The sequence below is a fragment of the Eriocheir sinensis genome, chromosome 8 (genome assembly GCF_024679095.1).
Source record: "Eriocheir sinensis breed Jianghai 21 chromosome 8, ASM2467909v1, whole genome shotgun sequence".
Taxonomy (NCBI): Eukaryota; Metazoa; Arthropoda; class Malacostraca; order Decapoda; family Varunidae; genus Eriocheir; species Eriocheir sinensis.
In genome coordinates, this window is record NC_066516.1 from 4,314,833 (window position 1) to 4,340,064 (window position 25,232).

The following is a 25,232-nucleotide window of genomic DNA, read 5'->3' on the forward strand; positions in this document are numbered from 1 at the left end:
ACTGGGAATATGAAAGTTTGATTCCAGCAAAACTATTTCTGCCAGAGTACTTAAGGAAAGGTGGATACAAGTAACCCATGAGTTATGCAAGGATTTGGTTCCAACAGGCAGGTCATAAATCAATTGGTCTTAAGTCAAAATTTCTATTAAAATTAACCCTTAAATGACGGGTATTGTTTTCACCAAATGGTCTCTGGATATGGGTAAAAACAGCTGATATTTTTTTGTTATTTATTCACACTGTATGAAGCGTCTTAACTTACTGAACACAGCGGTGAAATCCAAATTGCGGTACGTTGTGTAATAGTTACGATAGAGCGTGTGAAATGTAGCCAAGGCGTGAGTGAGCTGCCTGCATGGAACACTGCTTGCTCTCATAACCGAATGTCAATAATATGAATTGTTCTTTACACTGAAATAATTTAGACAGCTACTTTACTCACTTACTTTCAATCCTCCTCAGAGCTGGGTGTTTCAGTCGGGGGAACACATGCCTCATGCCTATAGCCTTCTTACCCTGCACTGTTGTCATGGAAGCACTTGTTGGCCTAGAGTGCAGTACAGACGGTGAAATAACATCACTCTCTAAGTCACTCTCACTACTGCCGTCACTGCTCACAATGTTTTCATCACTGTTATCCTTGTACTCAGAATAATCTTCACTCTCTACCCTGTCCTTTCCTCCTGAAGCATCACTGTGTTTCCCTGTGTTTTGTTATCTAAGAGCTCCAGGGCTGCTCAGTGAGGACTAATGATCTTATTTCAAATCCACGTGGGTCAGATATGCTGGCAGACAACTCTGCAAGTCACAGAACTAACCGTTGGGGTTACTGGCAACTGCAGTTGCCCGTACGCCCAACCGGGAGCAAGTTGTCGGTTGTCTGTACGGATGGAAAACAGTGGTGGGTACAAACATCAGCACGGCTGTATATAAACAAACAGACGACGGCTTGGCAGTGGCTGAGGAGTGAGGAGTAGTGGAAGATGGCCCACCAAGAGACTCATAAAGTGGACTAGCACTGCTGTTTCATATTTAACTGACAGGATGAGAGAACACCCCATGCTGTGGAACCACAGTTCAAAACCTTTTTTTCTCCAGTTTTTGAAAATTGTAGGACTCCAGGTATGGCATCGAGTCTCGTACCCTTGTTTTAGATTTAGACCGTCCAATCCTGATCTGCGCATGCGCGGACTTTGTTTATATACACAGGATGGATGAATTTCAGCACAGTACCATGTCTAGTGTCAATTGCTTGTCATACAAGGGGTGCAGGTTATCTCATTTATCACATTTACCAACATACATGGGGTGCAGAAACAAACTTTCATATCTCAAGCACTTTTCAAATTCAAAATATACGTCATCATTTACTTTTATAAAAATAAAAATAAACTTGGGCGGGACAATGTGCAATGCATAGCCCTAAGCCAGGATCTCAACAGAATAAACGAATGGTCACGCAGATGGGAAATGACATTCAATACAAAGAAGTGTAGTGTGATGGAGTTTGGTAAGAGCAGTAGATGAATATCGGGGAACTGCTCTCTGAGTAATGAAAGAATCATGAAAAAACAGAGGAAAAAGATCTGGGATTGACAATACCAGACAAGTTATCCTTTGGAAAGCATATAAATAGAATAACTGGGGAGACATACAATCTTCTTAGAAACATAAAAGCAGCATTTACATATCTAGATGAAGCAATGGTGAAGAAACTAATAACATCGATGATACGTCCAAGACTGGAATATGCAGCATTAGTGTGGTCACCTAGATTGAAGAAAGAAATTAGAAAGTTGGAAAGAATACACAGAGCAGCGACCAGACCACCGGAAACTCTGAGAGAACATACTAATGAAGAAAGACTGGAGAAATTGGGACTAACAACACTGGAAAGAAGAGAGAGGGGACCTAATAGCATTATGCAGGATACAAGAGGGATTGGGGAAATTGGACAGGGAAGACTTAGTGGTACGTGACAGGAGTGTGACAAGAGGGAATAGTAAAAAATTGAAGAAGCGCGACTGTAGGAGAAACATCAAGAAATACAGTTTTCCATGCAGAAGCATAACAACATGGGATGGACTTGACGAGGAGACTGTGTGTGCAAAAACGATTCATGAATTTAAAGCCAAACTGGATAATAAGCGTTAAGGAGACAGGACAGCACGAGCCCCTAGTACGGTTCTTTTCCTGTATTTCACAACTAAGTAAATACAACTAGGTAAATACATACACACACACACACACACACACCTTGGGCTCTGGGGGTGGCTCTAAGCCTAAGCGAATCTTCTCTTGCTTCTCCTTCCAAGTTTCTCGCCTGTTCATACGGCGCAGCTTCTTCCGCTCTCTCTTGGTGAGGAAGACCTGAAGGCTAACAGGCTTGGTTGGGTCTGAAGGGCACTTAACTTCAAGTGGGTGTTCTATGAGTCTAGTTATGAAGTCATCCTTTACCCTCACCGGCTCCCCTTCTTCTGGATACCTGTGTACAAGTATGAGAGTTCAATAAACAGTTCTTATGACCTGAAAGGAAATTCCCTAGCAAACAAAATTTACTCTCCACTAAAACTGAATGATTTCTGGGACTGACCTCTTATGAAATCCTTTATGTAACTGCAAAAGTAAACAACACAAGCTATACATACATTTGACTTATACATTTATGCAACCAAATAAAAGGAATCCTCTAGTAGACATTGATAAACTATACAAGATTATATTGATTATCAGCAACGCTTTTCGCTAAACATTGTAATACTTCAAAAATTGCAATCAGGAACATACATTTCCTTGCATGAGTCAATCACTGTTTTGAGAGGCTTTAATGTTACTATTTGCACTGCGAGAGCTGGCTACAGGAGTTCGGGACCAACAAGCCGGTCGTAAGTTGAATTGGTTATAGGTCGAAATTTACACGGTGGATAGAGTAGTGCCCCCACACCCCTTACCCTCCCCCATGAACTGCCTCTGTCTTTAAGAGATCACCTCACCCACAGCCTTGCTTTTGTTTTACATTTTAGCCACTCAAAATTGAGCTCCAAAGTTTTGCCAAGTTTGCGGCATTAGCCAAACACCCTACCAAATCACTGTGCGGCACTCATTGGCATTCATTACAGGATTTTTTCCCTGTGTTAATGCAGTTTCCCTAATGTGTAAATACACCCTACATGCCAAAGGGGTTGATTAAAAGTGTTTCTGGCAGCCACAAGCGTGACCGGGATCACATTCATGTGCAGGGCTGGGGCGTCGGGTATAGGCTGCAGAAGTTGTTGCTGGCGTTGTGACCTTTTAGCTCACTGGTGGCATAGTTAGTATGCTGCTCTGACTTCTACTCAGACCCGGGTTCGATCCCCGGCACTAAGTGGTGTTCATTACAGGATTTTTTCACTGTGTTAATGCAGTTTCTCTGATTCATTGTTTGCATTACATTTACATTAAGGTAACTTTGCTATTCCTTCAATGTCTTGTTATCTACGAATATGCATATAAGGGAGAAAAGATGATAAGGAGGAGAAAGGAAAGAAAAATAAGGGGCAGATACAGATAGGAACACAAGACAGAAGGGAAGAACAAAGGAAAGAGAAGATTGTCTTGCTATATCTGAATGCTTAAGATATTAAGGAAGGGAAGATAAGAATAATTAGAGAGGATGAGAAGGGTAGACATGCCAGTCCTCATTGACAGACTGATTTGACCAGTGACAGCTGACAAAGCCAGTCTGTCAGCTCCCTCTTCATGGGCCATTACCTGACAAAGGCCCATGATCCCTCCACGAAGGCACAAAATCTAGAGATGGATGGATAGATGAATGGATGAGGAGGAAGGAAGATGAATAATGAAGAAGGAAAGAGGAGAACAGAGAGAAAATAACCAAAACAAACAGTTGTGGGAAAATGTATCATACCGTTCTCATTTCTCATACCTCTCAGAGTAAATCTCAAATCTTATAAAGGAATTGACTTTTCTTACTTACAAAGTTATATTTCAAGATGAAAGATAATTTATAAGCATTTTCATGTAAATATAATATTGCTGTGAACATTGACAACTCCTCATAAATAGTTGTTATTGGACAACAAATTTAGCAATAAGTGACGTCATTTCTCAGTTTTGTGAATGCCAATGTTAGAACGATGTCTTGTTATTGACAATATACTGCTATTAGTGCCGCTCATGACATCATGATTCTGTTTCATGATTGCTGATTTAATACTAACTCCATTAATATTAATGCTTACACTTTGTGAATCCAAGCCCAGAATAATATGGATAATAGTAAAGATGCAAGGAAAAGATAGTTGGTAAACCTTAGTGGTAGTTTTGTGCAACTCGTATTTCCAATGAAGCAATGAGAAGCCTATAAACTCTTCAAACAAATATACCACTTATCAGAATCCTACATGATAACCTGCACGATGCTCCAATTTTTCATTCCATCACTCAGGTAACTGTGCTTAGCTGCTGATCCCATTCAGTATTACTGCACCCTATTAACTGTTTTCAATTGCTATTCTCATCCAGTATTACAGAATCTTGTGAACTGTACTCAGCTGCCCTCCAATGTTACAGAATCCCATGAATGATGTTCACCTGTTGCCCTGCAGTATTACAGCATCCCACCACTCAATGTCTGGAGAGCCATCCGGGCCACTCTTCAACTCTCGCTGTTCCAGCTGGGCAAGTTTTGCCGCTGAGGAGATACCGGTTTTTTTGGCCACTTGTGATATTTCAAACTGAAGCTTCTCAAGACGAGACTGAAATGAGGAGTTTATCATCATACATACAAACATACAAAAATTTATAATTCTACGGAGAAAAGAAACTTTTCAACTGTTTTATGCTAAACTCTATGACTTCCTTCTGTTTTTATCCTTTCCCAAAATTTTGATGTCTTCAGCAAAAAAAGTTCAGAACTTTTAAAGCAATTACTTCATTAATTTCTCTTTTCTCTTAACTTTATGAAACAATAGAGTAAGTGAGCTGTTAGGAACAGTTTTCCCCCCCAAAAAATTAGTCACTATATAGTAAACATTTAAAAAATATGGCTGTCAACTCAATAATAATCATCTACGTAAAATATCTAAGAACCCCAGCCTGAATATGCCCGAGTGGCTGTGACAGCCAAAGTCACTCACGGGCAGGCCCAGGCTGTGCTCGGTTTGGGGCACATAAGATTAAGTACTCGGTGTCAGGGACCCTAACACTGTTCCTGACATCCCTGCTACTTTGGAGCCTGAACCAGGACCCTTCCTAAAGGTTGACTTTGACAGGTTCAGCAATGAAAAAGCTGATAGCCTTGCTGAGTTCTTGGCTCAACAGGGTGGACAGGAATAACATTCACCCAAGCCTCAGAGCCCCAAACCCTTCTACCAGAGCATGTAGTACAACATGGTACGATTACTTTATCGCAATTTGTACCAAAGGTAAGAAATCAGTACCATAACTTCATACTATACCTATGTATTGCCTTTTTATTGTACTAGTAAAATAAAATATCAAATCGAAATTTTGTATTTGATATCGTACCTCACGGTGTCCCATGAGAGGGGCTAAGACAGGGCCACACCTTCCTAACCACACTTACCAGTGACCAAACCTCTGAGGTCATGGTTCAGGTCAAGACAGGGTGGGCTAATTACTGTTGCTACCCTACTGGCCTCCCCTCAGGTTTGGTGAGGGAGCTGAGACAGGTCCATATCCAGACTCAGCAGCTGTGGCTTGGTATGAAAAGGTACAAAAAAGATATGGAAAAATCATTCTTAACTGTGTGTACCATACTGTACTATGAAAAAGAGACCTGTAATATCCAATTGTACTTTTAACGTACATGACGTACCATACTGCAATTTCATATTGTACTGTACCATACCCATGTTCTGGCCCCTACCCTTCTCAAGGTCACCAGCAAGGTAAGAAATTACATTTGAATTCTAATGTACAGTACTATGTTGTTTTATTATTCGAATGTGTGGCTGTTTGGATGTTACTATTGCCTCTAAAAGTGAGAGAAAAAGGGGAGGATTGGGGAAGATACATTTAAGTTGAGGAGGTCTAGGAGGTCTGGGGAGGTGGTGGCTGAGTAGTTAGCGTGCGGGTCCCGCATTCACCACGTTTTGGACGAGGCGGGTTTGAATCCACCGCCCCAATTAGGTGCTATATATGAGGGAAAGGTGTAGATATATTGAAGCTAGCAGGACTGACAAGTATCAGGAACCTAAGTGGAGTTTTTTTAAAAGATTATGAGGGAGACCAAAAGTCCAGAAGAATGGAGGGACAGCTTTAACTTGCTACTGTTTAAAGGTAAAGGAGATGCACTGTTGTGTGGTGGGCACACAGGTTTGAGGCTCTTAAAACACAGGATGAAGATTTGGGAGAAGATGTGAATGGCTGAAGAGAAGCATCAAGATTGATGACTGCCAATTTGACTTCAAAGCTGGAAAGTCAACTACTTGAGACTTACACAGGAGAGATATGTGTTTGTGGATATGGAAAAGGCATCTGACAGGATTTCATGAAGAGAAATTTGATGGGCATTACAAAGACAGAAAGTACCAGAGAGACTTGTAAGGAGAGCAATGGCACTGTATGAAGGCTCAAGAACAAGGATGAGAGTAGCTGGAGCCTCAGCTACTGTTGAGATAGGTGTGGGGGTGCATCAGGGCTCTGCCCTTAGTCCTCTTTTATTTATTGTAGTAATGGAGGAAGCCACAAAGGAGTGCAGAACAAGGGATCCATAGGAGCTGCTGTATGCAAATGATTTAAATCTCAACAGCTGAGGCAAAGGGTGAAGTTGAGAAAATTTACTGATTGGAAGCAAGCTCTGGAAAGAAGATGTTTGAGGGTGAATATGGCCAAAACAAACACGATGGTAAAAGGCAAGAAAATAAAGAGAAATAGGCAAGTGGAAAGGTTTCCCTGTGGAGTGTGTGGTGGGAGAGTGCATGTAAATTCTATTCTTTGCAGGGAATGTAACAAGTGGTGCTATAAAAGATGTTAAGGACTGAGATTTAAATAGACTGGTAGATTTCTGCTGCCCAGCATGTGTAAGAAGAATTAATGGAGGGGAACTGACAGAAGAGGAAGAGGCAGAAACTATAGAAGTGGATGTCAGTGTAATAGAAGTGAAACAGTTTTGCCATCTTGGCAATATATTAGATAGCAAGGGTGAGGTGGAGGGAGCAGTAAGAATGCAGGTAGCAACAACATGGAGGAAGTGGGGAGGGATAGCAGGACTGCTGATAAATAGCAGTATTCCACTAAAATACAAAGGAAAAGTATTTGAAGAATGCATTAATTAGTATTGCTATATGGCTCCGAGACATGGACTCTGATGAAGAAGTTGGAGGATGTGTTGGTTGGCTGTGATCAGATAAAATTGAAGCATATGGCTGGGATTACATGGAGAGATGGGGTGTCCAGTGAGAAGGTGGCAAGATATGGACTGAAGATGAGTACAGTGCTGAGAAAACAGAGATTGAGGTGGTTCAAACATGTGGAGAGGAAGGGGGATGGTGAGGGATTGGGGAGAACTGTCAGGGTGAAAGTGACAGGTCACCACCCACCAGGCAGTCCAAAGAAGACATGGAGGCAGTGTGCTGAAGAGAATTTGGTAGCACAGGGCATTGGAGAGGCTGAAGCAATGGACAGAATTACCTGGAAGCTTATCACTAACTGTCTTACCTCATAAGCAATTATGGGAAAACCTGACGTTAAAAAGATGATAATAATAAGTAAAGTCGATCATTAGGACTGAGGAGGTCATGGGCAAGAGGTGGGACAGGAGTGTGAATGCTGCAAAATGGGTATGAATAAACATGGAAAACATGATGATTGATTCTTTTGGCTTGGCCACCTCTAAAGAAGAGTTCCTCAATGGAGCAGGGCATCAGAGCAGTAGACATAGACAAAATTTCAACATCCATTTGGATTACCTTGGCTCTTTCCCTCTGTGCCAGCTGGATGAATTTTCCCTGGTCATGGAACTTGAACATCCTCTTCACTCGCAGTGATGGCCGCCCACTGATACGACCATCAAAGAAATTACTTTCGGCAGTATCCTCCAGGGGCTTCTCCTGTAGCTGCTGTTTGAACTCCTCACGTTTTTTGGCTCGGATGTTGGCCTGGTGGAAATCATTACTATTAAAATCATTATCATAATGTTAGTTCTGATCATCAGTTTCCCAATAAAATTCAAGACTGCTATGTACATAATTTTGAAAGCTTATACTTATATATTTTTTTTATAATCTGAATAAATATAGGGTAGCAGATAAAAATTATTGTTCAATACAGCCATCCTAGATATACATGACTGTAGATTATCTTAAATTCAAATTTGACACTGATCAGGATCAATCTGTCTTGAATTAATAACAAACCACAGTAAACCAACATTATAGTGCTTCCATGTTGTTAACCACAGCTGTTATGATTTTAATCAAATTACTTAAATCATCTTATTTAAATTGATTTCAATCAGAATAAAAAATCATGATTTAAAGTAGGATGATATTTTTACTAATAACCTCACAAATTTTTTATTACATTGAACTGAATATATAACTACATAATGTATGAAGGTAATTTCCTTCATAAGAATGTAGTACATCACCAATGTTGCATCATCAGCAGGGACTGAGATTTTTTTCAGCATGTGGTTTTGTGCACTCAAAGATCAGGAAACACTTGGACAAAAAGGCATCAAAGCTGGTGATTGTTCATGAGCATTTCAATTATGTAAAGCATGGTTTCACTTTTTTTTTCAACAGGATTAGTAGTATGTGTTTATAGTTTCCAATTTTATGATTTAAGAAAAAGATTTTACTAAAGTTACCTTTCCTAGATAATCCATTCTTCGTAGTATTCATAAATATATATGCCTATGAAGCTAATGTATTTAGAATTTTTCTTTATCTTGTTTGCTTTTAGGGGTACCACTGTGATCAAGTAAAAAAAAGAAAATTATTTGATTAAAAAAAAATCTGATTAAAAGTTTATTTTATTTTTTTTTTTTTAAATCATAATATTTTTGACTCTGCTGTCAACATCATTTAACATGGATGTGATACAAATGTTGCAGGCATATCATTTTCACAACTCAGTTTTCAACACTATCCTGGAACCAAAGGCAGGAAAAGGGATTCAGTATACAAAATTAGTGTTCCTCTTTCTCACCTTTAGTGTTGGAATTCGCTGGGTCAGATGAACCTCTTTTCCACTCTGGTCCACTGTCCTACCCTCAGCATCAAGAATGAGAGGTGTTGGCTTGCTTTGCTCTCCAACTGGTTTAGCAGCAGCAGCTGGAGAAGGTGGTGTGCCAACAGGAACCCCCACTGGCAGTCCAGGAAGGCTGAGTGTTGGGTTGCTCACCAGCTGAGCCTGAATGCGGGCTTGTAGTTCAGCAATACGAGAATTCACATCCCCACCACCACCCATTGCCCCTAATAAGGAGGGTGGGGGTCCAGGCATCAAAGGAACTGCTAAAAAGAAAGTGCATATATAATCACCTATATTTAATCAGAAGTTTCCTTCTCTAGTCTAAATGGGTGGTCATAACCGAAAAAGGTTCCCTAGTGCCTAGAAAAAATACTTTAATACACACATCCCTGTTTCCAAGTCAGGGCCATTTCTAGCCTTCTGGGGGCCCCTAAGAAACTAAGATGGATGGATAATAAGTAAGATAAAAAAATAATGGCAGCTTGGGGGGCCCTGGTGGCTTCAGGGCCTATGCAACCACATAGTTCGCATATAGCAAGAAACGGCCCTGTTCCAAGTTCTTTTAATCTTGTTTGATACAGTATACATCACTTACACTCCTTTATCTTGACATTTTATGCAGCCTATTACTTGTTCACTCTCATATGCCCTCTTGACTAATCAAACACAATAAATGTGTAGCACATATCAAATCCTTTTACCTCTTCCACCTTCTCTGTTATAGAGCAAATTCCTATGTGATTCTTGAATTTTTCTTTCTTCCTGCTTCTCCCTTAAACTTAAAGCTCTATGATAATACTATGTCATATGGTATTATAGATCCAACATTTACACAGCATAAAGTCCTGTAATGTATTATAACTTAAATTTTCATTTCCAGTCAACAAATACATCTCTTACACAAAATACTGATCCTAAATTTCCAAACACCCAACAAATACATGCTGCCACAAATCCCTGTCAAACACTGTCATTATCATCACCAACACTATCATAAGAAAATGGCTGTCCACAAAGCAACGGCTACACCCATTATTCACACACCATTCAAATAAAAAAAAGTGAATGTTTTGATCACAAGTGCCACAATCACGGGCAGCATAGCATTTAACACAGCATCAACGGTGTGATAAGCACAATGCCTGTCAGGTCAAAAAACAGAAGTAGCCTATAGTCACTTATACAGAACATTCAAAATCCCTCTTCTTTTTTTCATATTCAGCTATGTCCAAATTATTTCTCAAGTTTGCTTTCAACGCTATTTTTTTTAAGTAGTATCATCGCCATCCACTCTTACCACAAAAACATACAATAATCCCTCCATATGCACGAGTTAGGATCAAGGATAGACCGTGCATATGGAAAAAACATGTACAACATTTCAAGTACAGTATACCTTGGGTAATAGCAAGAAATTAAAGTTTACCTCTTTTACTCAATCCACCTAGTTTTCATCAGCCATAAAATGTACACATTTTCTTCTGACTTAATTTTGAATGACAACATTGTCAAAGTTATCCAAATCACATGTTTAACCAGTATTTCAGAAATTCATTACATACCTTACTAAAAATAAATGAAAAGTTGGAAAGTTTCGTTTAGTCAGTGCAACATCTATGGTCATATGCCGGAGAGAGACAGAGGGGAAGGAATTGAAGGGAGCAGATCCCAGGAGACGGGACACAACCCCTGATTAATACCTGGTACCCATTCACTGCTGGGTGGAGAGGGGTGTAGGGTATCGGAAAAGCTGCCCAAATTTTTCCACTCCACCCGGGAATCGAACCCGGGCTCTCTCGGTTGCGAGCCGAGTGTGCTAACCACTGCACCAAGAAGCCCCCTAAAAAAATAAATGAAACAGAAGTCCAGAAATACATCAGATTCCGTCACCAAATCAATGTCCAAAATACCTACGAGGCAGCTGCATGCACGCCTGACTTATCTTTTTTGTTGTTGTCTTATGCTGTTAAGCAGCCGTGCTGTGACCTTACATTTGCAAGTAAATACAGTAATTCATAGCATAATATTTTCCCAACCAGAAAGTAGAAAATGAAAATGGTGAACAATTATTATACCATGCAAAATAATTAATGGTAAATGCTGACAAGAATGAATGTCATAAGAAGCAGCTTCTGAACTCATTGCAGATATTTTGTTGAAGACACAGATGAACTCAAAGTAAAGTACTAAACTACTAATACACAAATAGCAAATAAAATTAAAGGAATTCAACAACTCTGAATGAGAATACAATGCTTAATAAATTAGTAAACCCATTATGGAGGTGACATGACGATCACTGCCACCACAACAAACAACATGTGGCCACGTAGCAAGTAGCTAGTGTTGCATATGTTGACCAAGGGAAGAAATCTGTTGTACGGCCAGACTTTTGTTTTGATACCTGGATTTGGCAAGGCAGCAAATGCCAAACTTAGCCAAACCCCAGATATTTTACCTGAATTCTATTTCAGTTCCAGGAATTAACTGGGTTCATCTGACAATTGCCAGGCCCCGGATTTTGTCCAGAAAATCCATTAGAGAAATCAAAGTCTGGGAAATTGAGGGTCCAGTGTAAGATACATACACACAACCCTTGTTTTCCCAGATTTTGTATTTTCTGGACAAAATCATGACAGCTGCCAACAGTGTGTCTTTTGTTGACATGTAATGCAAGTCTTCTGATAACTTGTTTGAGTTAATCTCTTAGATATGTTGCTTAAATGTGCTGGACAAAGTGTGGTAAAACTTCTGGGCAGATACTGAATATTGGCGATTACCAGATCGAGTAATGTAAACAATTGTGAAGGGGCCGTTTCCCCAGAATGTAGCAATTTCTAATCCCTGGATTTTTGTGGTTCCCAGATAGGTACTCCCCCCAATTAGTCTGGGAAGTCAAGGGTCGAGTGTATTTGTAAATAATATATCGTACATTGCACTTCATACGAATCTCTACTGCCAACTCATCAAGTGTAGCAAATACTTTAGGAGAAAGAAGTCCTGACCAGGATCAGTTCAAGCAAAGGTAAGACGTCTCTTTTGTTGACCTTTTTTGTACATTATTTGAAATTACAAGTTCAGAACACTGAGTTTTATTATGTAGCCATGAAGCTGGAATCACTCCCTGCTCACCTGCTCCCAGCCTGCTATCCACAGTGGAAGCAGCAGGAGTCTTCCTAAACAAAATCTGCAGCAGCACCTTTGGTATTCTGAACTCCACTTTCACAACACATCCAAGTTCTCAGGCAATTTCAACCCTCAGATATATTCACACTGGGACATATCCTATACCAACTTAATCAGAATAATGTGCAGATTTAAGAGCCATGCTTAAAAATTTTATGCGATTAAAAGTAACTGAGAAATGAGGAGTTGTATCCAAATAAGTGGAAAAAAATGTTTATGTACTATTTTACTTAACTCTCATTTTCATATATTTGTGCTTATATCACCGTTAAAAATTTATACTCATGCAAGGGAGAATTTCCTCAGAAAGACAATGCTGACCACAGTTTTGCTAAGTATCTAACAGTAGCATCATGATATCAGGAAGGAGTGATTTGTGTGAAATTGATGGTTTTAGATCTTTCAGCCCAGTAATATGGCCAACAGCAGGGAGCGGTGGCAACACCCAAGCCATGTATCCCAAATCTAGATGAGCATTCTACGTCTTTAACTCTATGGTCCAGACATAATATGGGCACAAAAAAGTAAAGCAGGCTCATGAAAATGCCAAGCAACAACAAGGTGCTGTTGGATAGGCTAACCCCTCCAACAATCATAGAGTCGAGTCAAGGCTGCCTGAGTACTGTATTTTTACTTAACCATCTTTCTAGAGATAAAGCCCACTTACAATCCAAAAATCAAGCAAATATTCAGCCGTTAACACATATACTAAATCTAAATTTCTCATGAGTCTCCTGCTTCTCATCCCCTCTGCCTGGTGACACACTGGTGGTACACTGGCCAAGTATGGTACTGCATGTAACAAAAATCTGTCATTATCATTTACTTATAAGCAGTGGTGGGCACCACTAACCAAAAAGTTAGCTTCACTAACTCGTAATCCACTAAAAAGTTAGCTTCACTTACGCTAATCCACTAAATTGCTAAATAAATTAGTGGAAGCTAATGCTAACCGCTAACTTATTTTCATATGGATTTAGCTTCGGTTTAGTATTTTTGCTCTAAAACCCTTAAAAACAGACCTAGTGACCTGAAATTTCAATATGTTGTAGCATAGACATAGAGCTTTTCAAATACCCTACTTTAAGGTGTAATTTACCCAAAAGTGAAGCCCTGGAATTATTGCGCCATGTGGCTCAACTGGTGCTGTGTCTGCCCACAACGGGCAAGAACAAACCTGTATGAAATTTTTAGTGGACTTAAAGTTAGCAGAGGAGGAACTACATTTAATGGAAGCTAATTGGTCCGCTAACTGTTTCCAATTTTAGTGAAAAAACTAATCAGCTAACGGAAAAGTTAGCTTTGCAAATTAGCGGTTGGCAGATTAGCGGAACCATGCCCACTACTGCTTATAAGAAGTAATTGGTCATTTCCCTTGGGACATTTCTCCACCCTAACTACCCAGCAGACTGCATTAGGAATTCAAACTTACCTGCACCATTTGTGGTTGGCTTGGGTTCAGGTGGGTGGAGGCTAGCCATGGCTTTTTTTCTCTCTTCAATAACAGCTTGAGCTTTAGCCATAATATCCTTAATCTGAAATAATAGGTCATTTGTTGTTTCAGGATGAATATGTTTATTTATCTAATTCTATTTACCTAGTTGTGTATAAGAGGATAACCTCACATCACTTGGTGAGTAGCCTGTCAGCAATTGGTCATCACTGATCATTAGCCTGCTCCCCCATACACCCCATACGTGACTGCTCATTGTACAAGCCTTGAGTCTTCAAGCCAACTTATGACGGTAGACCCAAATCATTGTCTGCTGAAGCCTTGCTCACTATACAAAACGCAGACAGTCAGGCTAACGGCAATACACCTTCCTCCTCACTGCAGCTGTTCCAAAGTGAAGCAGCAACTTCCATGCACCGGAGTCTTTTCTTTCACCTCATAACCTCTTTTCAAAAGAAGCAGCGACTCTGCAGAGTGAAGTCTCATCCTTCACCTTCTCAATGACACTATCCCATTTGACTCTGGTGTGCTGGAATCATTACTCTTGTCACTGCCTGACAATAACACGACTAAATGAATGGAGTGCATCTCATTATTCTTCTATCTCTTTGTGTAAACAAATGTAACTACAGTAAAACCTCTACTATCCAGCAACTGCAGGGATTCAGGGGTGACAGAGAACCGGAAATTCTGTATACTTGGGTATATTCCAGTTCCCACTGTAATTTCAATAAACCAAACGTGTTTACACAGGTACTATACACTAAGGTATGCATCTCCTGACTACAACATAATAAGTTGTCATTTAACACTACCATGCCAATACTTCCTCTATTTCTGCCTGCGTTTTTAACCTTAGTATAATCAGGTGAGCCCCTCATTCAACATATATTCAAAGTCATGGCACTTCCTCTACTTCCTCTTCAAATTTTGTTTCCTCCTCATCATGAGCATGAGATGCTTTGTCTCCTGACTAGTTTGCTCATGGCTGTATTTTCCTTTCTAGCATCTCTAGTATAATCTAATTTGATATTAGATGGGTATTATTTCTGAAAATGTGGTTATTTCAACTTCTGGTCTTAAAATAAGTGCTTTACACACATGGTGCTGCAATAGGAACATCAGAACTGTAAAAAATTGGCAAGCAAAGGGAAAAGCGTCACTTGCCACAGAGATGCACGCGAGGAACCTTAAGAAGTGAAGAGGAGAAATGATGTTCAATACAGTTTATTCAAGGATGTTCTTAGCTCTTATTATATTCATATCCAGACTATTCCAAGAATCAATTATTCTATTGAGGAAGTTAAACTTCTTTACATCCTTTCTGCATCTTGTTTTATATATGCTAATACCCCTTTGTCCTTCCACTACCCGTTACCAGTAAGTTTTCCGTCTATGTACTCCAGTTCCTTTGAAAGTTTGAATGCCATGATTTTGTCATCCATCTTTCTTGCAATGAAGGAGCTCCAGCTTGTGAAATCTCATTTTAATGCAGTTATCTTAAATTTGTCATTTTTGTTGCCACTATTTGTGACTGCATGTTCTAGTCTTACCACCTTACCATAGATGTTATCAACATTCTTAGATTTCATCATCCATTCAGTTAAAATGTTACACTGATGTTTATCAGCAACCTAAAATGTTCTCCAATTATTTTATCTATATGTTATTCTGGAGGAAGTTTATTTTACACTATCTATACTTTACAGAGAAGTGCTTAAGATGAGAGCAATATTTTAAAATTAATATTTTGTTAACTGTGGCAATATGTGCATAGATTTACCTGCTGTGCCTGTATTTGGCCTGGACTGACGGTGTTGTTGGGCCCAGACGAAGGAGGCGGAGGTGGCTTACTTTCCACAGGAGGTTCCTTTTCCTCCTTAACTCTGGGTCGCTTGCTCTCCTTTTCCCGCTCATTTTCATCTTTGTGAATGCGTTTTCGGGAAGAAGTTTTAACTTTGGCTCCCAGGTCTTCCAAGATTGCAAAAGCCTGAAAGAAATACTTATTAAAGCAAGGAATTTCTTTTCTTGCTCTACACTATGAAAAAAATAGTCAACCAAGACAAACAGTAAGTTAATTATGGCGCCACTATAAACACCTGCCTGCGCCAATACGGGTTAGGGACGACTACCATCCAGGCCCATCAAGCAAGCCTACCGGCACTTTAGGCGTAGACATAAAAAAAAAAAATATATATATATATATATATATATATATATATATATATATATATATATATATATATATATATATATATATATATATCTATATTTTTTTTTTTTTTTGGCCAACCACATGGAAAACATTTGTTATTCTTGTTTTTTCACATTACAAAATGTCTTACCTTTTCAGCTAACTTGTATGCCAGACTCTTGTCAACATATCCCATAAGCTTGTCCTCCACTTTTCTTTTGTCTGAACCTGAGTCCACAGCATGAGTAATGGCTGATACCACGCTTGAACGGTCTCGTGACACATATTTGTAGACCATCTTGTCCACTGCCAACTTGTATTCCTCATACTCACGCTTTGATAGTGACATCTTTGTGATCTAATGCCTGAAACAATGAGGGAAACTTTTAAAACAATGATGATGTTATGAGGATGAAGAATTGTCATTTTTTGAAGAGGGAGTAAGAAAGGCAAATGAAAGGAAGGGGTTGGGAGGTAGATTAATGGTAAAGTGGATTGATAACGTTGAAAAACACATAGGTTGAAAAGAGAACTTTGTAAACAAGGAAAACATGAGACACTGTGCCTACATTATTAAAGTGAATTCCTGTTATTTTCCCTTATGAGAATGAGGGCAAAAAGATAAAAGGAAACCTGTCAAAATATTAAAAATTGTCTCTGCATAACCAAGAATATGTCCCATACAAAATCTCAGTTGTGACCTGTGGCCAGTGAATAAACCAACAAGGTGCAACATTAGATACTTTTTGGTGATATTTTAATGTTGGAGTCTGGGGCTGAGGAACTGTCTAAAAATTCAGAACAATTCCTCAGTCTACCAGATAAAACTGAGCAAGAGACAGAAGAAGCAAATGACAAAGTAACTAAGATTGTAATGGAAGTACCAATGGAAGCAGTGAAAGTTGGAGGAAAGGCACCTTAGAACAGCAATAGCAAACTAACAAAAGATCTCGTAAGGAAACAAAAAAAATGAGAGCATGAATTAGAAGGGATAAGATAGAGTGGCAGAATTGACAGATATCAACAGCAGGAAATTTAGTGATACCAGCATGTTCAATATGAATAAGATCAAAGAAACTACAAAAATGGAAAAGGCATGAAAATAACAAAAAAAAAGAAAAAAAAGAGAAGACGGCATAAACAGAGAACAGTTTTTTCTCTAAAAGACACAAATGCCAAACAGAGAACAGTTTTTTCTCTAAAAGACACAAATGCCAAACAGAGAACAGTTTTTTCTCTAAAAGACACAAATGCCAATGTCGTAAATAATATGGATAAAGTATTGCATTTTTCAGCATATAAAAGGGCCTTCTCTGCCCTTGTATGGAGTATTCATCTCATGTGTGGCATGAAGAGTATGCATCTCATTTGGGGGCTCCACTTACACAGCCCTTTTGGACACAGCTGTGTCAAAGGCTTTTCATCTCATTAACTCTCCTCCTCTTACTGACAAGTAGTCTACCTATTAACCTCCAATGCATTGTTGCCTCACTACCTTCTACCAATATTTTCATGCTGGCTACTCATTTGAACTTGCTAACTGAATGCCTCCACCCCTCACACAGCCCTGCACACAACTTCCTACTTCTCTCATCCCAATACTACCCAAATCCCTTATGCAAAAGTTATCCAGCACCTTCATTCTTTCATCCTTTTCACGAGTAAACTCTGGAACAGCCTTCCTTCAGCTGTATTTCCTCCTGCCTACGACCTGAACTCTTTCAAGAGGGGATTATCAAGACACCTCGCTAATGAGAAATAAAGTTCCATTTTCAGGTCAATCCATTTTACATTGCCTCTTACTAACAACATGGCAATGAATTTTGGTTGCTAAGGGGTCATGGTAATTAAATCTGTGAATGATTTTGTGATATATCAAAGAACCAAACCACAGCTTTTGGGCACCCTTGATGCTGACCTTGAACATGTAAGATGCAAGGAAATTTAGTTTGGGAAAAAACAAAGTGTGTTTCATAAATACCACTGCAGTGCAGTGGTTAGCATGCCTAGCTATGAATTCACTGGCTTGGGTTCAAATCCCGGCCTGAACAATCAACGCAAAGGCCACTCAGTTATTCATCATCCCTTTCAGACTGATTCAGATGTCACATTGCCCCTGTGTTCCAGGGCTCAAAGACCAATGTGACAGAGATGGGTACCAAGGCTATGTGCAGCTACAGACCCAAACTTTGTATTTTATATTGTCATATAGTAAATTCACTGAATAAGACAACCTTTGCCTTTCCCTATTATTAGTAATGTTTATATATAAATGTAAGTTTAGTTGCTAAAATGGTGAAATACAGCAAAAAAAAGGTCAACTTCTGAGAAGTTCCATTTTCTCTATTCTTTATTATTTAAACTATCGGTTTTAGGACTGGCAACATTTTTTCCATGTCTTATTATCGCTAGACATGAGGCCACAATGTAGACCCACAAAAAACACTGAGCAATTTTACACATAAGCTATACCTAATAAAACATTTCTATTACCTGAGAGCAGCATAAAATATCATACAATATAATCATTCATCACCTATATGTACTTTAAACTATAGTCCAACTTCAACACCTGGAGGGGGTTAGGTAACAGACACACCCACGAATGTAGAGGATTCGCAGATAGCTACTGCTAGATACTTATATGCTTACAGCAACCACTAGCATGGGTACTGCAAGTACGAAGATGTGTGGGGTGGCGGTCCATGTTTAATGACGAGATTATCTATTCTCTTTTTTCTATTACTCTATCAGTCCCACACGTCCTCTGTGTGTATCGAAACACATGAGAAATTAATCACAACTAGGAGAGGGTGTTCCCTGGCTCCCTGGGATTGAACCCGCGACCAGCGTGACAGGAGAGCCACTCCTTACCGAGTCGGCCAAAGAGGTACCCCACTGGCTAAGTGGGTTATGGGAGGCTCGTTCATCAGGCATAGTCACCGCACTACACATGATGAAACACAAGTGCTCAAGAAAACCTGTAGATACCTAAATCTTTAACTTGACAGTATCCACGTGCTACCCTACGGATATTTAAATCCATGATGTTTAATCCACTTATGTTGAGGTTTGACTGTACTGTGCACTAGGTGCACCGGAGAGAGTAATGAAAGGAAGAAGTGTGAGCAGGGGGTGAAGAAGGGAATAAGGAACAGTATTATCCTACCCACTCTGTTGTATTTAACAGAGACGTGGACATGGAATGCAGCGCAGCAATCAATAATCGTGCAGTGGAAATGAGTTATATAAGAGGTGCATGTGGTGTTTCAGGATGGGATATCATAGAGAAAGTAATGAAAACATGTATAACAGGTTTGGTATAGGTGTGCCAGTAAGAGCAGTTGATTGTGGAGTGGTCAAGTGGGTGAAGCGTGGTGCACTGAGATGGTTTGGACACGTCATGAGAATGGGGGAGAATGAATTTATGAAGTGTGTGTATGAGGGAAGGATTGCAGGAGGGGGTATCAGGGGGAGACCACCTGTGAAGTGGATCAGTAGGGTGAGCGAGTATTGGAGCGAGAGTTGGAGGTAGCAGGATTGAGTGTGTTGAGAGGGAGTGCCAGAACAGGAAGAGATGGAGAAATAAGAGACTTGGAAGAGAAAAGAGAAAGAGAAACAGGAAATAAGAGACTTGGAAGAGAAAGAGAAACAGGAAATAAGAGACTTGGAAGAGAAAGAGAAACAGGAAATAAGAGACTTGGAAGAGAAAGAGAAACAGGAAATTAGAGACTTGGAAGAGAAAGAGAAACAGGAAATAAGAGACTTGGAAGAGAAAGAGAAACAGGAAATAAGAGACTTGGAAGAGAAAGAGAAACAGGAAATAAGAGACTTGGAAGAGAAAGAGAAACAGGAAATAAGAGACTTGGAAGAGAAAGAGAAACAGGAAATAAGAGACTTGGAAGAAAGAGAAACAGGAAATATGAGACTTGGAATCGAAATAGACACAGTAAATAAGAGACTTGGAAGAGAAAGAGAAACAGGAAATAAGAGACTTGGAAGAGAAAGAAACAGGAAATAACAGACCTGGAAGAGAAAGAGAAACAGTAAATAAGAGACTTGGAAGATAAAGAGAAACAGGAAATAAGAGACTTGGAAGAGAAAGAGAAACAGGAAATAAGAGACTTGGAAGAGAAAGAGAAACAGGAAATAAGAGACTTGGAAGAGAAAGAGAAACAGGAAATAAGAGACTTGGAAGAGAAACAGGAAATAAGAGACTTGGAAGAGAAAGAGAAACAGGAAATAAGAGACTTGGAAGAGAAAGAGAAACAGGAAATAAGAGACTTGGAAGAGAAAGAGAAACAGGAAATAAGAGACTTGGAAGAGAAAGAGAAACAGGAAATAAGAGACTTGGAAGAGAAGAGAAAGAGAAACAGGAAATAACAGACTTGGAAGAGAAAGAGAAACAGGAAATAAGAGACTTGGAAGAGAAAGAAATACAGGAAATAACAGACTTGGAAGAGAAAGAGAAACAGGAAATAAGAGACTTGGAAGAGAAAGAGAAACAGGAAATAAGAGACTTGGAAGAGAAAGAGAAACAGGAAATAACAGACTTGGAAGAGAAAGAGAAACAGGAAATAAGAGACTTGGAAGAGAAAGAAATACAGGAAATAACAGACTTGGAAGAGAAAGAGAAACAGGAAATTAGAGACTTGGAAGAGAAAGAGAAACAGGAAATAAGAGACTTGGAAGAGAAAGAGAAACAGGAAATTAGAGACTTGGAAGAGAAACAGGAAATTAGAGACTTGGAAGAGAAAGAGAAACAGGAAATAAGAGACTTGGAAGAAAGAGAAACAGGAAATTAGAGACTTGGAAGAGAAACAGGAAATAAGAGACTTGGAAGAGAAAGAGAAACAGGAAATAAGAGACTTGGAAGAGAAAGAGAAACAGGAAATAAGAGACTTGGAAGAGAAAGAGAAACAGGAAATAAGAGACTTGGAAGAGAAAGAGAAACAGGAAATAAGAGACTTGGAAGAGAAAGAGAAACAGGAAATAAGAGACTTGGAAGAGAAAGAGAAACAGGAAATAAGAGACTTGGAAGAGAAGAGAAACAGGAAATAAGAGACTTGGAAGAGAAAGAGAAACAGGAAATAAGAGACTTGGAAGAGAAAGAGAAACAGGAAATAAGAGACTTGGAAGAGAAGAGAAAGAGAAACAGGAAATAAGAGACTTGGAAGAGAAAGAGAAACAGGAAATAAGAGATTTGGAAGAGAAAGAGAAACAGGAAATAAGAGACTTGGAAGAGAAGAGAAAGAGAAACAGGAAATAACAGACTTGGAAGAGAAGAGAAAGAGAAACAGGAAATAAAGAGACTTGGGTAAAGATTTGTTTTAGGTCCGTGCCAGTATCTCATTACCTACCTTATGAAACATCAGTATCTCTTCATATATCTTTTCTACAAACCTTCAACAGTCATGGAAACTCTTTGAAAATCCAATTGAAGGACTTTTTTTTTACTCTTGAAAATAGGGGATAATGTTTACAAAAGCGCGTCGCCTCCTCTGGCGACGGTCGCGGCGACGCTGCAGCCGGTATTGCGAGAAATATCTCCTCGCTGAAATAAGTCACATATACATGTGTGTGTGTGTGTGTGGGGGGCGTTAGTAGGTCGTAAAGTTCAGTTGGAGTAGTTTAACCCGGTAGCAGCGACGGGCCAAATTTGCGGCTTTAACGTGTATCAGCGATGGGCCAAATTTCTGCCATGATATAAACCTCCCAAAATAGACGATGCATAAACTGGTGACACATGCGCTGATATATATTATGAAATGGTTTGCATGAGTGATGATTCTTTCTCATTATTTTACTTAGAGGGGCCTTTAACCTAACCTAACCTAAGAAACATGACCCCCACAGCTATCGGGTTAAATATGCTCCCCGACCCTAAGCCCTCTGTGAGCTATTTTACGGCTGCGGCGGCTGCAGCATCGCCGCGGCCGCCGCCAGAGGAGGCGACGCGCTTTCGTAAACATTATCCCCTATTTTCAAGAGTAAAAAAAAAAAAGTCCTTGAATTGGATTTTCAAAACATTTCCATGACTGTTGAAGGTTTGTTGAAAAGATATATGAAGAAATAGTGATGTTTCATAAAGTAGATTATGAGATACTGGCACGAACCTAAAACGAATCTTTACCGAGACTTAAGAACATAAGAAGAACATAAGAACATAGGGAAACAGCAAGAGGTCAGGTGGCCTACACAGGGCAGCTCCAGAATCCCCCCACTACTCACGATGGCTGAGGTGTAGTTTCAGGGGTTACAGGTAGAGGCTTGGGTATAGATTCGTATTAGGTCCGTGCCAGTATCTCATTTCTACTTGAAAATAGATCACTTGCGGCGCTGGCCTGCACGCTGCAGCCGCCGCAGCCGCAATAGCTCACAGAGGGCTTAGGGTCGAGGAGTATTTAAACTACTCCAACCGAACTTTACGACCCCCCTGGACCCCCCCCCTCATGTATATGTGACTTATTTCAGCGAGGAGGTATTTATCGCAACACCCGCAGCTCGCCATGACCAGCAGAGGAGGCGATGCTCAGTAAACATTATCCCATATTTTCAAGAGTAAAAAAAAAGTCCTTGAATTGGATTTTCAAAGCATTTCCATGACTGTTGAAGGTTTGTAGAAAAGATGTATGAAGAGATACTGATGTTTCATAAAGTAGGTAATGAGATACTGGCACGGACCTAAAACGAATCTTAACCGAGGCTTGATCCTCGTTATACCGGCGGTACTATGCACGCACCAGTACCCTGTCACCTTACTGCACCTACACCTCACTGCCACCTGTCGTCCTCGTCCATGTAGCTATCCAGTCTACTCTTAAAACAAGCTATTGTCCCTGCACTAACTATGTGATTTCTGAGTCTATTCCATTCCCCCACCACCCTGTTACTAAACCAATGCTTGCCTATATCTCTACTAAATCTATACTTTTCTAATTTAAATCCATTACTGCGAGTTCTATCCTGCTGACTAATTCTCAGTACTTTACTTATATTGCCTTTGTTGTAACCCTTGACCCATTTGAATACTTCTATCAGATCTCCCCACATTCTTCGTCTTTCTAGTAAATGTAAGTTTAGATGTTTCAGCCTATCTTGATATGGGAGGTTCCTCAGCTCCTGAATCATCTTGGTCATCCTCCTCTGAACTGATTCTAGCAAGTTGATGTCCATTCTGTAGTGTGGGCACCAAAACTGGACAGCATAATCTAAGTGTGGCCTAACTAACGCTAAATAGAGTCTGAGGATGACCTCTGCACTCCTGTTGGTTACCGTCCTGTTAATAAAGCCTAATCCCCTGTTAGCCCTATTCCTCGCACTAATACATTGCTTCCTAAGTTTCTAGACTTGGAAGAGAAAGAGAAACAGGAAATAAGAAACTTGGAAGATCTGGACGAATAAGAGAAAGAGAAGAGAAAGAGAAACAGGAAATAAGAGACTTGAAAGAGAAGAGAAAGAGAAACAGCAGGAAAGGCGAAGGAAGGTATTATGGAAGCTCCCCAAGACGCTGCACCTCCCGCCCCGAGCCCTGCTAACACATATCACACACTGGCACGATGGCTCACAGCACACCAGGGACTCACAAACCAATGGAAATGTCACGCCTTGGGGGTCTAAATTACCATCTACTTCGGACCTATATGCATCCTCCTCCACCGCACACGAGCTGCACACTGGCCACTAAATACGGGTCGTGCAAACGTGTAGATATTTTCCCTGCACAATTTCAGGAATATACAACCAGTAACTACATTTTCCTGAAAGCGAATATATGCATGTTTCTATTTCAGTGTATGTTATACCGAGGTAAGTGCTTCATTAATTTTAGTCGCGTGAAATAAAATGAACGAGCTATCAGTAATGCCGTGCGGAAATAAACGTCGCCGAGAACGTTTCACCTTCTTCTTCTTCTTCTTCTGGTCTCCCTTACATTGGTACTTCTTTACACTTAGGTACGTACTTCACTACGCCCTCTTAAGCCCCGTTCACACTGTGCCGACTCTGGGCCAAGACAACACAGCGACTTTTGGATTTGACAAGTCGGCTCCCAGCCTCCCACGCTCCAAGAATGGGGGAAGGTTTTATTGGCGTCTTGGTGTCGGTTAGTATGATTGCCGACTGTCTGGGACATTCGGCCAACTAGTTGCTAGCATGTTGCAGACATGCTGGCAATTATAGCGTCTTCCATTTAGCGTAACCCGTTTCTGGGTCGTGATCTGTAGAGTCCCTTGATAGAGTCCCGACAACCTAAGATTTGGACGCCATTATTGGCCCTGTTTTCGCCGCGCTTTTCAAACGCTAGCACACGCTCTTTTGTATTTGTTTCACAGCCATACGGGTCGTCCACTGAAACTGAGCACACTTGTGTCAGACCTGCATACCTTCCCCTAACAGCCAGTAGAGAGCCAGCGGCCAGCGAGCTCTAGGAAAATAAATAAAAGACAGTTTGTGTCTATACCAACAGGTGTCGCCAACCCACCATTACGTCTCTTATTTATTTTCCCAGAGCTCGCTGACTGCTGTCTCCCTGCTTGCTCTTAGGGGAAGGTGTGCAGGTCTGACACAAATGTGCTCAGTTTCAGTGGCTGTGGAATAAATACAAAAGAGAGCGTGTGCAAGCGTTTGAAAAGCGCGGCGAAAACAGGGCCAATAATGGCGTCCAAATCTTAGGTTGTCGGGACTCTCTTTATCAAATGACTCTACAGATCACGACCCAGAAACGGGTTACGCTAAAGCTACAGTCACACTCACTTTACGACGTGCTAACGACCACCCGCGACCCCAAAATGCCGCGATTCACACCCACCGCTCCCCGACCACATAGGTGGCTAAAGAAGTCGTGCGACCGAACGCCGGCGAATGGCTACCGCCGGTCGTTTAGTGTCCGTCCAGTGTCCGTCCAGTGGGTGGCCGGACGACGACCATGGTAAGATTCACACCTTGACCTCACACCTGGAGTCAGGCCAAGACGCCCCCCATACGCCGACCGGTGACCGACAGGCAAAGACTAGTACGCGTCCTATCGCAATGAGGACGGCGACCTCCGTTAACGACCTGCTGCTGACGTGTTACAGCATAGAATATTTTCACCCAGTTATAATACACATTTCTCATTTTTATTTCTAATGAAAGAAATGAAAGTATTCTGTGCTTCACTGCAGCAAAAATATTTGTGA

General features: G+C 40.4%; 1 protein-coding gene and 1 non-coding gene across 7 annotated transcripts; both read right to left on the minus strand.

Moving 5' to 3' along the window:
• Positions 1-129: 129 nt before the first annotated feature.
• LOC126995388 (U4/U6 small nuclear ribonucleoprotein Prp3-like) lies at positions 130-23,812 on the minus strand. Of its 6 annotated transcripts, none has more exons than XM_050854897.1 (8): positions 23,679-23,812; positions 16,205-16,418; positions 15,643-15,849; positions 13,839-13,941; positions 9,179-9,480; positions 7,936-8,124; positions 4,595-4,758; positions 130-2,486 (listed from the first exon to the last, which is right to left on the minus strand). In XM_050854897.1, the coding sequence occupies exons 2-8, from the start codon at positions 16,400-16,402 to the stop codon at positions 2,222-2,224; spliced, it is 1,428 nt and encodes a 475-aa protein (XP_050710854.1). In that variant the 5' UTR covers positions 16,403-16,418; positions 23,679-23,812; the 3' UTR covers positions 130-2,221. The 6 variants fall into 6 exon arrangements, with proteins under 6 accessions (XP_050710854.1, XP_050710851.1, XP_050710852.1 ...); XM_050854894.1 differs by having other exon boundaries at positions 9,179-9,483; XM_050854895.1 differs by having other exon boundaries at positions 9,179-9,483; positions 23,640-23,750.
• Trnaa-cgc (transfer RNA alanine (anticodon CGC)) lies at positions 10,986-11,057 on the minus strand. Its single transcript has one exon. It is a non-coding gene; the product is annotated as a tRNA-Ala (tRNA).
• Positions 23,813-25,232: the final 1,420 nt, after the last annotated feature.